This window comes from Magnolia sinica, chromosome 4 (assembly GCF_029962835.1).
Source record: "Magnolia sinica isolate HGM2019 chromosome 4, MsV1, whole genome shotgun sequence".
In the NCBI taxonomy this organism is placed as follows: domain Eukaryota; kingdom Viridiplantae; phylum Streptophyta; class Magnoliopsida; order Magnoliales; family Magnoliaceae; genus Magnolia; species Magnolia sinica.
The window spans coordinates 36,349,919-36,365,778 of NC_080576.1; the positions used below are offsets into that span (position 1 = coordinate 36,349,919).

The 15,860-nt window shown below is 40.9% G+C and overlaps 1 protein-coding gene and 1 long non-coding RNA gene across 6 annotated transcripts in view; both read left to right on the forward strand.

The window, feature by feature from the left end:
- The window catches only part of LOC131243018 (uncharacterized), a 100,237-nt gene extending 86,971 nt beyond the window's left edge, over positions 1-13,266 (forward strand). For all 5 annotated transcript variants that reach the window (XM_058242070.1, XM_058242072.1, XM_058242071.1 and 2 more), the window contains 2 exons: positions 8,090-8,863; positions 10,034-13,266. In XM_058242070.1, the coding sequence (XP_058098053.1) occupies positions 8,090-8,863; positions 10,034-13,123 (3,864 nt within the window). In that variant the 3' untranslated portion in view covers positions 13,124-13,266. The remainder of the gene's footprint in view (positions 1-8,089; positions 8,864-10,033) is intronic.
- On the forward strand, positions 3,338-4,366 carry LOC131243020 (uncharacterized). The gene is made up of 2 exons (XR_009169809.1): positions 3,338-4,167; positions 4,205-4,366. It is a non-coding gene; the product is annotated as an uncharacterized LOC131243020 (long non-coding RNA).
- Positions 13,267-15,860: the final 2,594 nt, after the last annotated feature.

Sequence of the window (15,860 nt, forward strand, 5' to 3'; positions counted from 1 at the left end):
AGATGCAGATATGGAGAATGTAGGTGTAAAATATATTTACCTCAGTACTGAATGTGCCTTTCCATGGATAGTTAGGGAATAAGTACTCATACACTTCATATACAACCCTCTTCGCTTCATTGTCAGCATAGAGATTCTTGTTGTAATGGTATTTTGGATTTAGGAAATACGTTGAAAACCAACATGATTCAAATATTTAGACATTAATAGAAAAGTACTAGAGCATATAAACAAAAAGAAGTATATAAGTACTTACCAGCCTTATGTAGTGGGTGGGAAAGTGCCCTCTCCCAACGGTCGTCTATTATTGCATGCACCCACTTAAATGCGTTGGGGGCTTTAGCTTGGATAGCTTCTTTCATCAATTGTATGGAGGAATACAATGACCCCATCGATGGATTCGTGATGCCAGAACGAATGGCACAATATGAGCTCTTTGATTCTCCAGGTTACCTCTATTCCCCTTCTTAGCCCAAATTGTGTAGTCATGAGAAGTGAAAAGCTCTCGTAGCCCTTGCTTGTGTTTGAGGAGGCTATTAAGGGTGATATAATTTGTGGCAAACCGCGTTGCCCCAGGGCACACTATATCCCCACCACACTTCTTGCGCATTGTGGCTAATAACCATGTATGGTTATATATGAAGGTCGTGATGAGTTGTGCATTAGTAATAGTGGTCTTCATTAACAGCCTATTCCCGATCACCTCTAGCATGAGATCAATTGGGTTTTATTAATGGGTTCAAGGTAGAAAACCCTGAGCTTTAGATCTCTCACCTCCCATTAGCTAACAATACCTTCATCTTCTACGAGGCGTAAGAAGTCATGGTGGATCGTTTGAGGAAGATCAGGATGATCTTGAGGTGCTTTGAAGTTATGTCAGGGTTGAGGGTTTGATGTAGGACTGCCTAATCCAACCTTAAATGAATGTAGTATTTGAAAGGAGTAGATTTATGCAATCTTTAACAACAAATAAAATAAAATAAAATCATCTTTATACATCATAAACACAAGAAAGAAATAAGGTTAATGCAACAATGATCATGACCATCCGTCACAAACACGTAGTATTGAACTTCAAAATTTGAATTTAGTCGAATCCGGCGAAAGATAGAACTTTCGTCTTGCAATAGGTTCGTCTAACGATCCAAGTGGATTTTCTAATTCAGAAAATAGGAATTTTCTAGACAAGGAAATCTGGAAAATTCAGGAAAAAATTGATGGTTCTTTAAATATAAGGCTTTGGATGATGGGATTTATTATTATTATTTTTGGTTAGCTTGTTAGTACACACCCCATGTCAGTACACACTCCACACTGTTAGCCACCCCCACTAGGGAATCGATACTAAGACCTCAGTGTTGAAATGAGGTATCTTCACTCAGTCTACCACTTGGGTGATGGGATTTGAAGAAGGTCAAAATATGTAAATGTGGGGGATGAAAATCTTCCAAAATCTAATGATTTAGATTAAAAAAAGAAAAAGAAAAAAAAAAGATCAGCTTCTAGATCTAAATATTTTAGGAGAAAATGAAGAAAGGTTTAAAGAAAAAAGTTCCCTGAGAAAAGAAAGAAGGAGAGAGAAGTAGAGGATGAGAAATCACTTCCCTGGGCCTTGCGCCCTCTTCCAATCACTAGAAGTTGAAAGCGAAATCGTCAGAAGCAAAAGCTCTCTTTCTTTTCATAAATATAACATGGCATCCTTTAGGTTTATGGTAAAACACCCTTATAAATTCGTAATTATATGAAATGACCAAAATACCCCTACTAAAATTTTTTATTTATTTTATTTATTTTTTATTTTTTTTTTAACGAAATTCGCACAAATATTGTATGTAGTCTCAAAACTCAAATAAATCAAATTTTCATAAACTAAATTCAAATCCAAGATGCTCGACGGGCCCCGATATAGCACCATGAAGGTGGCGCAATGAAGGTTGGCCGTGACGATCCAACGGTTCAATCACTCCATCCTCGCGATCCAACAGTCCAAATGTATCCTTCAAGCAACTTACACATGTCACAAACACATGTGTAAGGTCTTCAATCTCTAGAGACCTGACCCATACTCGTCATCTAACCACATTGACACGGGTAGTGCACGCTTCCTGCATTGATATACTTTGAATGGCTTGGTGTCTGCATCTGGGTTAATATCCTTAAAAGTAAACTCTTGTGGATTCGAATGTCGAAAGAGGTGGCATGGTTGGCAGCGGTCTTTGGGTGTTGTGTTGAGTCCTTTCCGTCAATGTATCTTAGCCCCCGCTTTATGTGGGAAAACTAGTGAAGCACTTGTGGACAAGGTCATCGAAAGAATGGAAATGAAGTTGTCAAGGAGGGGTAAACATCTTTTGTTGGGCAGTAGGATTACACTTATTAAAGTTTCATTGTCGAACTTGCTTCTCTACTTCATGTCATTGTTTAAATGTCCAAAGTCAGTGTTGGCTAGGTTAGAGAAATTTAGGGGGGACTTCCTTTGGCAAGGTGTTGCAGTAAACCTTAAGTTTTACTTTTAGTGGGGAGAAGTGTGCAAAACTTACGTGGAAGGAGTATGTATTAGAAGGTTGGAGGTTGTGAACATTGCCTTGCTAGGTAAATGGTCATGGAAATTTGGAACAAAAGAAGGGAGTTTATGGAGAACCATGATTGCAAGCAAGTACAGTGTCAAGAAATGGGGGTGGTGGGTTAGGGAATCATTACTCGACATCTGGCCTATAGAAGATGGTTGCTTATACAATGAGCAAGTTCGAGGATTTACTCGGCTTTTGACCTAGCTTCAAGACTTCCACCCTTCGTGAGGAGAGAAGGACACATTGGTGTGGAGTAAGGATAACCCAAGGAGATTTTTTGCCTGTTCCTCCTATGGTTTGATTTCCCAATCTTCAACAGGTGTGCGTTGTAGTCACACCACCATATTGTGGCACTACCTCCTTCCTTCTTTACTTGGTGGGAAGGAATAAGGTGCTCACTATCTATAATCTATGGAAGAGGTCGATGGTCATCCCCAACATTGGTTTCTTGTGCGCACAAGAGACAAAGTCAGTTGATCATGTACCATTCATAGCCTGTTTGCCAAAGTAGTTCGGGCAGGGTTCTGAATATTTGTATTGAGGTACATATCGGCCTGGCCAAAAAATTATATGGTATGAGCCATCATTTATTAGTATCAGTCCGTATCAGACCATATTAGCCCATATATATATATAATTAATCTAAAGAATTAAGGGAACTATCAAGGAAAGAAAGAGAAAAATGTGATATTCGAGAATCCATCTTTTTATATATATATATATATATATATTCTTTTTTTAAAAAAAAATTTAAAAATTTTAAATTATTTATTATTTATTATTATTATTGTTTTTTGTATTTTGGATATGCATATAATAGTGTATCAGACCATTCTTTGATATGAATGTTGTCTGTCAATTTGACATGTTGAGTATTGAAACTCAACTAAATGGGCCCTAGTTTAATAAAATTAAGCATAATTTGATAATTATGGCCTGTATCAGGCCATATTAGCCCATATCTATTTTTTTAAAAATAAGCTAAAGAATTAAGGGAACTATGAAGGAAAGAAAAGGAGAAAAATGTGATAATTGAGAATCCATCTTTCTTTTTATATTTTCTTTTTATTCTTTTTTTTTTTTTTAATTATTATTCTTTTGTATTTTGGATATGCATATAATAGTGTATCAGACCATTCTTTGATATGAATGTTGTCTGTCAGTTTGACATGTTGAGTATTGAAACTCAACTAAATGGGCCCTAATTGAACAAAAATCAAGCACAATTTGGTAATTATGGCGCATTACGTTAAAATGCTACAAAAAGAAGATCAAAACACAAAAAAGAAAGTGAAGGGTTACCCTTCTTTTCGATTTTTCTTATAATGGTCCACTTCATTTCATTTGTGGAATCCCTGTCAAATCATTTGTTTTGATCCCAAAATAAGTTTGGATATGGCGTAAAATGACTTTCTATACGTCCTTCATGGTTTAAATGAAAAAAGAAGAGGAAACGTGAGTGGAATTAAAAAAATAAAATCAAAATCAAAATTGAGTCTTTATAGGCATATTAGTCTGTATTAGTCCATATTGGTGCTGATATGCCCCTTTTCAGCTGATATGGCTCATTTTGTTAGGCTATGCTGATTTAGCACGTATCGTATCTGGCCGATACGGATACAATATGGCTGTCTCAGCCGATATAATACCAATATTGAAAAGTTTTCAATGTGAGGGCCTTTCTTACCCTTCAAAGTTTCATGGGTGATGTCGAGGACTATCGAGGTCTTCTTTCTTGTGTGACATGGAGTTGGCTCTATTAAAAAAAAAAAAAAAGAAAAAGAAAAAGAAAAGAAAAAGGAAGGACGATATAGAGGTTAGCTTTATTGGCCAGCTTTTGGGCTCTTTGAGAGAGAAATAATTGATGCTTTTAGAACAAGAGTGGGCTGAGTATAAAAGTCTTTGGAAGGGCGAAATCAAATGTGTTGGAGTGGGTTTCTTTATTTTTTGGGCTTTCATTGAGTGCATCTTTTTTTAATCTTGTTTAGGATTGAGCATTTGTATTACCTCTCTAGCCCTTTTGGCCTTTTTCCTTTTAATAAAATCTCATTAACTTTCCAAAAAAAGAAAAGAAAAAAAGAAGCCAATTCCTAGTAGTTTAAACTAACAAATAATCGATTAAACTACTAAAAATAGTAATAGAACAAATTACTAGTAGTTTAAAGAGTAATGGAAAATGAACTGGAATCTAGAGACAACCAGGAAGAATCCAGAGACAACGAGGAAGCCTTACAGGTAGTTTCTTCAAGAACAAGAAAATAGGGGCAAGCTTAAGCGTTAAGAGGGAGAGATCTTTGGTTTGACCATCATTCGTAGAATTAGTATCATTACACCATCGCTCGCTGGGGATACAGAAACATGTATCGATATTGCCGATATTATTGTTGATAGTAGGAAATGCATCCCTAACTAAGTGAAACATTGGGGAAACAAGAGGAAAATGGTCAAATTTCTGAATGGAACTTTAGGAGTTGCTAAAACACATATTTGCATATTAGGAATCAAATAATTGCAGAAAAGACACATAGGGTTGTACATCGAGCCGAGTCGAGGTGGGCCAAGCTTGGCTTGACTTGTCCGAGCTCGACCTCGAGCTCGGCCTCGAGCTTACCATTGGAGCTTGGCTTGTTTGCCTAACCTTTCGAGGCGAGCTAGTGGATTGAGTTGAGTCGAGCCAGCTCCCGACCTGACCCAACCTAGCACCCGACTCAACCCAGCCACTCGACCCAACTGACCCAACCCCCAAATCAAATATTCAATATATATATATATATATATATATATGGTAGAGCCATAGAGGTACCTTATTGTTAGTGCTAAGAGAGAGAGAGAGACTGTGGAGCTTGGGTGCAAGAGAGAGTAAGAGAGGAGATCGGGCGCGACGGGGTGGGTAAGGAGGGGAAAGGGTAAGAAAGGGACGGACGGGTAGGGTAGGGTTTAAGTTATAACTTTTTTTATTTTTAAATATTATATTATATTGTATTATATATATATATATATATATATATATAATATTCAAGTCGAGCCGAGCCGAGCCAAGTTCGAGTCGAATCGAGTCAAGCTCCACTATGCTCAAACTCGGCTCATTTTCAAAACGAGCTGGTTCATATGAAGCTTGACTCACTTCGAGCCGTCGTTCAAGCCGAGCTAGATCAAGCCAAGCTGAGCGAGCTTTTTGAGCTAGCTTGGCTCGTGTACAGCCCCAAAGACATACATAATAAGTTTTCCCTTAGTGGGACCCTAAAAGCATGTAATGTCGACTTGGGGAGACAATGAGGAAAATGGTGGAATTTCTGAATGGAATTTCAGGAGAAGCTAAAACACACATATTTGCATATTATGAATCAAATAATTGCATAAATGACACATACATGATAAGTTTTACCTTAGTGAGACCTTAAAAGCATGTAACGTTGACTTTAGGAAACATTGGGGAAACATGGGAGAAATGATGGAATTTCTCAATGATTCTTTAGCAGATGCAAAAATATACATATTTGCATATTTAGGAATTAAATAATAGCAAAAAAGATGTATACGTAATAAGTTCCTTTAATGGAGGCTTAAAAGCATGTACCCTGACTCGGGAAAACATTAAGGAAACATGGGGAAAATGATGGATCCATCCATGCGTGCACAGACATACATACAAATTCACATGTATGGTCCATCCATCCAACCAACCAACCATCCATGCATGCATGCATCCATACATACGTCAATAACACATAGAAACACGCATGCATGATCCATCCCATCTAGCCATGCATGCATGCATACATACACACATCCATCCATCCATCCAACCATCCATGGTTACATCCATACTTACATCCATGCATGCATACATATACACATACCTACATGCATTTCATCATACAACCATGACCCATAAAAAAAAATTTGAAATGGAATTTTATAGAGTGGTATAGTGGCAATATTATCAATAATATTGCTAATACATTGGCGACACGAGCAACATCTAGAATTTGTACAGTAAAATTTTTTGCGATACATTGGCGATACTTTGCGATATATCACCGATACCTGGAATTTCTAATACTACGTGAATGTTTTTTTTAGTTTACCTTTTATAAATACTTGCAAATAAGTAATAATTATTTACATAAGTAATTCCGACAGCATTTTCAATGTTGACATTGACAGGTTGCCATATGAAGGTTGTTGTCCCTAAAATCGAGAAAAGGTGAAAAAACGTGGGGTCCACTGTGATTTTTGTGGTTTATCCAAGCTGTTCATCTGTTTTAGCAGCTCATTTTAAGGCATGAACTCAAAAATAAGGCTGTACCATGCTTGGAATGGATCACAATATAGACAACAGTGGCATTTGAACGCCTACCGTTGAAAACTTTTTGGGGCCATAGGAATTTTGGATGAAGCTGAATTTTGTGTTTTACTTTTATCTGTATATACATGATCTTGTCAACAGGCTGGCTGACCAATAAACATCACTGGGGCCTCTAGCAAGGATTCAGTTTTCAACAGTGGATGTCATTACTACAATTGTTTCATGTGGTGTGGCCCACTTCAGCTTCATATCTGCCTCATTTTTGGGCTCACACCCCAAAAATATATGTTAAATCAGATGAACGTCATGGATTAGAACCACACATCACAGTGGAACTCACCGATTATCTTCACATAATTTCCATCCGGGCCAACACATTTTTCGAGATATAATTAAGGCACAATTCACCAGATGAATCCTCTTCTTTCAAACGGTGGGAAAATGTAATTATTATCAATTTACCACCATTTACAGTGGAAATTGAAAGAACAGACACCCCTAATAGTGTTATCGGTATTGCCAAGCTAGCGATACTGATTGTACCCGTGGTATCATCGATGATATCGCCAATACTTGGAACAATGGGTTTGACTGAAGAATTTTACATAACAAAAGGCAGAAAAACTGTTTGGACACCTCGCTTGAAGTGTTCAACACATCTGAAGACTTTCCAGGAGTGTCCAAGTCACCCAAGTGTTGTAACAGCAAAATCCTAGAAGTACAAGTGTCCAGGTAACACTGGTAGGAAACCCTGAGCAAAGAAAGTGCGATGTCCCTTCCTTAGCAAGGTCATAAAGAACCATATCAGTGCGCCAACTGCCTGGGCAAAGGATATATTTAGGAAAGCATCCAAGGACCTGATTTTCCCAGAATTACTTGAAAGTGTCCCAAGAAAACCCCCAAAATTTGGCCTTCGAAAAGAGAAATAGAATCCCCAAATTTTGAATGTATCATGAGAACCTGCCCAAAATTTGGAGATTTTGAACGCTCCTGGCCAGAGGGCACTGTTTTTTTATTTCCATTATCAGGTGCTTACCATTAACCGAAAAACAAAAAATAAAGAGGTGGTTAATTGGCTACTTGGTGGATGGTTAGTGCCTTGTTAGCTGATTCTTTGATCAAGGATTCATCCGTATTGCCACATCTGGAAGTTTTCTGAATGTTCAATCCAAAATTGTGGAATGCATTCATCATTAATTTGTTATGCTTGCAGAATCAAAAGGCCCGCCGTGAAGAACTCCGTGTTCACATTGCGAATGTTTATCGCACAGTAGCAGAGAATATGTGGCCAGGAATGCTGCGGCATAAACCTATTTTCCGTCTGCATTATTTGAAATTCGTTGACGAAACAACCAGGCAGATAGCATCATCACCCAATGAGTGCTTCCAAGAAACGCAGCCTCTGCGCTTTGCATTAGCTTCCGTGCTAAGATCCCTAGCTCCTGATTTTGTTGAATCAAGATCTGACAAATTCGATGTCAGAACTCGGAAGCGGCTTTTTGATATTCTTCTCTCGTGGTGTGATGACACATGTGGAATGTGGGGCCAGGACAGTGTGAGCGACTATCGTCGCGAAGTCGAACGCTACAGGTCAGCGATGCATAATCGGTCAAAGGACTCTGTGGACAAAATATCATTCGATAAAGAGGTGAGTGAGCAAGTTGAGGCGATTCAATGGGCCTCCATGAATGCTATGGCTTCTCTGTTATATGGGCCCTGCTTCGATGATAATGCAAGAAAAATGAGTGGCCGAGTTGTATCCTGGATCAACAGTTTGTTCATCGAGCCCTCATCTAGGGCACCATTTGGATATTCTCCAGCTGATCCAAGAACACCATCTTATGGAAAGTACACTGGAGAGGGAGGGCGAACTGCTGGCGGAAAGGATCGACAAAGAGGCGGTCATCTCCGGGTTTCGTTAGCAAAAACAGCTTTAAAAAATCTTCTTCAGACAAATTTGGAACTATTTCATGCTTGCATTGACCAGGTACCTTGACATTTCATTCTTTTTTCATTCTTTTATTGTACCGTACTAACTAACAGTAAAAGCAATTAGGAATAGAGCTGGATCCCGGCTTGGCCAGGCCTCAGTAGATATTGCTGTCATACCTCGGTCCAGGCATGAAAAGTTTATTATCGGGCCTGAAATTTAGGCCTGGCCAATGATTTCGCTGATTTATTAGTGAAGGGGCGCCAAACAAGGTAATCAAAAACGGTTTTGTAATGGCTGTTAGTAACCATAACGGTGGGAACCGTTAAGCTTTATGGGGCCGTAACGGCTGTTACGAAAAAATGGCCCGTAATGGTCTGTTACAGGCCAATACAGGTTTCTTTTTAAAAAGATAAATAAAAATAAATAAATAAATAAATAAGAAGAAAAAGAAGAAGAAAGAAAGAAATGATAGAAAAGAAAACAGGTAACAGTAACAGCCACCGTTACCATTATTGAATACCTCCGTATCAATGCCTATCTGTGTTTAAGAGAGAATTTTCCCCAGATGTAAATAATTCTTGCCTCTGACTTGCTATCTCTCTCCTCATGGCATTTTGTAATTCATCAACGAAAAAGAAAAAGAAGGCCTGGCTGACTGATGGACCTGAAACTTAGGCCCCAGATCGGCCCCTGGCTTGTAGGATCCTGAAGACCGACAGCCAGGCTGGAGTTTATGCAACCCATGCTTACACAATAATGATTATTAAGGAGTTCTCAGTATGAGGAGATCCAATCCACCTGGGAGGACTCCCACTTTCTATAACATACACTTGGTACATGTGTGATGATCCACATTTTGTAGACACGAATGTGTCATAGAAGGAATTTTACAGTTATTGGACAATCCTAACCATTTAAAAATTCATATACCAAACTCACTAAAGTCTGGTTAATGAGTTTTTGTATGATGTTTTTCATGGTTAAGATTGTCCGATCATTGTGATTTTTGGCCTATGGTCCTCTCACAGAGGCTCATGATGAATGAAAGGTGCATATGAGAAATGCATGGTATAAACCTGAAAATTACATCCTTATCCTCCTGGGTTGATTGGATCTCCTCCCTTTATTTTCAATTCAAAGTTCTAACATCTTAGTTATTAATATTTTTCTTTTCGTTTTAATGGTAGTACTTTGGATGACTGATCAATTTTCTGGTCCTTCCAGTGCTACTCTTCAGATGCTTCCATAGCAGATGGCTACTTCAGTGTGCTGGCTGAAGTCTACATGCGCCAAGAGATCCCAAAATGCGAAATCCAGAGGCTCCTGAGCTTGATCCTCTACAAGGTGGTAGACCCATCGAGGCAAATCCGCGATGATGCCCTTCAAATGCTCGAGACACTCTCTGCCCGTGAATGGGCTGCTGAGGGCACTGACGGAGCAGGCCGTTATCGGGCCGCTGTTGTTGGCAATCTCCCAGACTCCTACCAACAGTTCCAATACAAGCTCTCATCCAAACTTGCCAAAGACCATCCTGATCTGAGCAAGTACCTATGTGAGGAAATCATGCAACGGCAGCTGGACGCTGTTGACATAATTGCACAACATCAGGTCTTAACATGCATCGCACCATGGATTGAAAACCTCAACTTCTTGACACTCTGGGAATCAGGATGGAGTGAAAGACTCTTAAAAAGCCTTTACTACGTGACATGGCGGCATGGCGATCATTTCCCTGATGAAATTGAGAAGCTGTGGAGTACGATTGCTAGCACACCCAAGAATATTATTCCTGTTCTTGATTTTTTGATCACTAAAGGCATCGAAGATTGCGATTCAAATACCTCGGCTGAAATAAGTGGAGCATTCGCTACTTACTTTTCGGTTGCAAAACGTGTGAGTTTGTATCTTGCACGTATATGCCCACAGCAGACTATTGATCACTTGGTGTATGAATTGTCTCAGAGAATGCTGGAGGACAGTGTAGAGCCAGTTAGGCCCAGTGTGAGTAAGGGCGATGCTACTGGAAATTTTGTATTGGAGTTCTCTCAAGGGCCCACAGCAGCTCAAATTGCTGCTGTTGTGGATAGCCAGCCCCACATGTCACCTTTGCTCGTGCGTGGGTCCCTCGACGGCCCACTCAGGAACACAAGCGGGAGCCTGAGCTGGCGGACTGCAGCTGTGACAGGCCGGAGCATCTCTGGCCCGCTGAGCCCAATGCCTCCAGATGTGAACATTGTCAGCTCTGCCACTGGCCGATCGGGACAGCTCCTCCCATCGATGATGAACATGTCAGGGCCGTTGATGGGGGTCCGTAGCTCAACAGGGAGCTTGCGGAGTCGGCATGTGTCACGGGACAGTGGAGATTACCTCATCGATACACCAAACTCTGGTGAGGACATGTTGCATTCTGGCAGCGCAGCTCATGGGGTCAACGCTGGTGAGCTCTCATCTGCCTTGGCTGGGCAGCCTCAGCATTCGCTATCTCGTGCAGACATAGCATTGATTCTACTTGCAGAGATTGCTTATGAGAATGACGAGGATTTCCGTGGGCACTTGCCTTTGCTGTTTCATGTCACATTTGTTTCAATGGACAGTTCGGAGGATATCGTGCTTGAACATTGTCAGCATCTGCTCGTGAATCTGCTGTACTCGCTTGCTGGTAGGCACTTGGAGCTATACGAGGTTGAGAACAGTGATGGGGAGAACAAGCAGCAGGTCATAAGCTTGATCAAATATGTGCAGTCGAAACGTGGCAGCATGATGTGGGAAAACGAGGACCCCACACTTACACGGACTGAGCTCCCTAGTGCTGCACTATTGTCAGCGCTTGTATTGAGCATGGTTGATGCTATTTTCTTTCAAGGGGACCTGCGTGAGACATGGGGAGCTGAGGCACTCAAGTGGGCCATGGAGTGCACATCGAGGCACCTTGCCTGCCGCTCGCATCAGATCTATCGTGCACTGCGGCCCACCGTTACTAGCGACACCTGTGTGTCACTCCTCCGTTGCCTGCACAGGTGCTTAGCCAATCCAGTCCCAGCCGTTCTGGGCTTCGCCATGGAGATTCTGCTGACATTGCAAGTCATGGTGGAGAACATGGAGCCAGAGAAGGTGATACTCTACCCACAGCTCTTCTGGGGATGTGTTGCAATGATGCACACAGATTTCGTCCATGTCTATTGCCAGGTACTTGAGCTGTTTGCCCGTGTGATCGATCGGCTGTCATTCCGGGACAGGACGACGGAGAACGTGCTCTTGTCAAGCATGCCTCGTGATGAGCTTGACACCAGTGTTTGTGATGTGGGGGAGTTCCAACGGATGGAATCAAGGACAGGTGGTGACGCCCCGCCTGAAAGTGGGAAAGTGCCAGCTTTTGAGGGTGTGCAGCCTCTTGTGCTAAAAGGGCTCATGTCAACCGTGAGTCATGGGTCCGCCATCGAGGTGCTCTCTCGGATCACACTCCATTCGTGCGACTCCATATTTGGCAACTCAGAGACACGTCTCCTGATGCACATCACAGGGTTGTTGCCCTGGCTATGCCTGCAGCTCAACAAGGATTCAGTGCCTGGGCTGGCCTCGCCGCTCCAACAGCAATACCAGAAAGCATGCTCCGTTGCAGCCAACATTTCACTTTGGTGCCGAGCGAAATCATTGGATGAACTTGCTGTTGTATTTTTAGCTTATGCTCGCGGTGAGATTACCGGCATCACCAATCTTCTGGCCTGCGTATCACCACTGATGTGCACTGAGTGGTTCCCACAGCACTCGGCACTGGCATTCGGTCACTTGCTGCGGCTGCTGGAGAAAGGGCCAGTTGAGTACCAGCGTGTGATCCTGCTCTTGCTGAAGGCGCTGCTCCAGCATACGCCCATGGATGCAACCCAGAGTCCGCATATGTATGCGATTGTCTCACAGCTGGTAGAGAGCACATTGTGTTGGGAAGCATTGAGTGTATTGGAAGCCCTCTTGCAAAGCTGTAGCAGCTTGACTGGGGGCCACACACATGAGCCAGGGTCAATTGAGAATGGGCTTGGTGCCAGTGAAGAGAGAGCATCGATTAACATGCTTGCACCTCAGAGCTCATTTAAAGCCAGGAGTGGACCAATGCAGTTTGCAACAGGGTCAGCATTCAGTGGTGGCCCGGTAGGGGCAGCAGCGCAGGGGGGAGGTCCAGAAGCAGGGTTGTCACCAAGGGAAGTGGCATTGCAAAACACACGATTGATTCTTGGGCGGGTTCTCGACACATGCGCACTCGGTAGGCGGAGGGATTACAAGCGGCTTGTGCCTTTTGTTGCTAATATTGGGAACCTATAGTCTCTATGTGCTTTGTTTGGTACATGTGTTTTTGGAGCATGCATGCATTTTTGCATGGAGCAGTTGATTCTGTAAATTGACATCATAGCGCAATCGTTGTATGTGTACATGTTTTTATTTATATTCTCTATTGTCCTTTTCTATGTTGCGTTCTTTGGGTTTCTTTTTCTCATCATTTAAATTAGTGTTTAAAATGTAAATCTAGGCCCTGTTGGCAGATGCCTAAAAATGAGCTTATCTCATTTTAGTTAACAGTAATTATATATTAGATATTATCTCTATTGCATAATGAGCTCATCTCATTTTTATTAACAGTAACTATGTATTATAGATATCTTGATCTCTAATACATGATTACCGTTAACTAAAATGAGATAAGCTCATTTTTAGGCATCTGCAAAACAGAGCATTAGCATTTTGTATGGTTCTCTTGGCAATTGCAATTGACGCTTTCATGAAAGAAAAATGCTCTGTACATCTATGTTTATGTTTTTAGGGCCCATTTGGGTGCGTGCAAACTTGTGTTGCCATAGACGAGTTTGTGCGGTCTTGGATGGGCTATTCAAGTTTGCTCTCTTAGGTGAGCTGGGCAATTCCGTTTCTTGTTTGTCAAACACCTTGGAACGAGGGATAAAGATGGACAGTGAATAGGGAGCTTAATGTGGATGGTGGCTTACATGGTATTTATTTTACATTTGCGTATTGACTTGTGTGTATATTGGGAACTTGAAGATTGATGGTGGCATGTGCATATTTGAGGCACTTTGATGATTACACATGGCACATTCAGTGCATGTGACACGTCCAATGAACTGTGTTTCCACACGCATTGAACTAAGGATAAGTTACTGTTTTTATACTTTTCAAGAGACAACGCTGTCTTTGAAACCTGTCAAATTTATGGGTGCATTGCTCTTATTTTCTTAGGTTGTCATTCATAAACGAGTTTACCAAAAAAGGAAAAAAGAAAATGTTTTCCCCGAACAGTTGTGCCAAACAACTTTGCTTGGATCCAAACTACCCCTTGGATTAATTCCAAAAACGAGGAAGAGATGGAAAACGACTAAAAATTCGGGCACGACTTCAATGTGCAGAAGTGCATATTGAGGGTTCAGTGTGCATATATCTCTAATTGTTTGAAGACTATTGCCAGGTTCTAGTAAGCACTTCAAAATGTCAACTTTTAAAAGCCCATAGTCTTAAGATTTCTACCCACTGCTGTTGTATGGTGGGTATTATTTGTGGATGATAATAAATATTTAAATTGACAGTTCAAAGATGTATGGTGCACTGGTTCTGCTTTCTTGAGGTTCTGGGTTGGAAACTCCCTCTCCACTCTTCTTTATTAAGAAAACTGTGCAACTGGGCATGTGACTTGACATGATCCAGTGCAAGTCACATTGAGCCATCTGAGTTGAGAAGCCCAGCTAGGCAAGTTGAAGGCCAAGTCTTGCACAATCTGAATGTACATGACAACTTAGGCCCAAAACATAGCAGACTTGAGTTGGCTGAGTTACGAATAATTCTAAAAATAGTTAAGTTAGTTTGTACTATTCCAATTGTGAATATGCAAATCAAGATGGGAGGTTGCAGGCAAATGGCTCCCTATATGCATGTTTGTATGTCTTAGGAGCAAGAATCATTGTGCTTTTCTCTGTAATTTATATGGTATCAGAGCACAGGACGAGGTCTACCCTTGATGAAACCAAGTTAAAATCATGTTCCAGTTATCCTCACAACAAGATGCATGAGTAGTTTGAGATATTTTGAAGTTCTAACATCATTAAATAACCATAGTTAATTGCTTCTTTTTTAATATGATGGAATTTGTGGCATTCAGAAATTTCCTTAATTGATGATCGAAAGCATTTCTCAAACATGAATTGGAAAGTACTTAAGGGCCTGTTTGGGCGGTGGGATTAGAAGGGATTAGGTGGGATGGGATTCATCTGGTTATGTGCCAATTCCACTCCATGCTTGGGAGGAATGGAAAAGCTTGGAATTACATTAAATGGAATTGCATTGGGTCTTGTGCCAATTTCACTCAATGTTAGCAAGTTGTATAGGTCCCACCATGATGTGTGGGCTATATCCACACCGTCCACCCATTTATCGAGATTATTTTAGAGCATGGGCCAAAAAATCAGGTAACTATAAAGCTCAAGTGGACCCCACCATAGAAAGCAACGGGGATTGAATACTTACCGTTGAAAACTTCTTTGGAGCCACATAAGTTTTGGATCTACCTCATTTTTAAGCCATGCCATAGAATGAGGTTACAAAACAAATGAACGGTTTAGATATAACACATGTGTGTTATTCTTTAATTTCAAATGATGGTGGGTGTATCCATTCAATGTACCACCATATGATCAACAAAGCATGGCATTAATTTTATCCCATGGCAACAGGGGACAATCCCAGCCATAGGTAATAATTATGTTTTTTGAATCCCATCCCACCTAATCCCTTCTAATCCTACCGCCCAAACAGGCCCTAAATGTCCAAAAACTGAAAATCAAGGCCCGACGTAAGTGAAGTGTTTAGATCTCCATAGATGAAAACCAAGGTACATGTTGTCTAAACTTTGCAGCATATTATAGATAATTATTTCATGAGTTGGGCTAATTTTAACAAGCACATTTACATCAAAGTGCATAAGCCAATGTTTGCCACATGTATGTGATCTAAGCTGTTCATCAGGAAAGCAACACTCTATAGAATGAACCAGCACAAA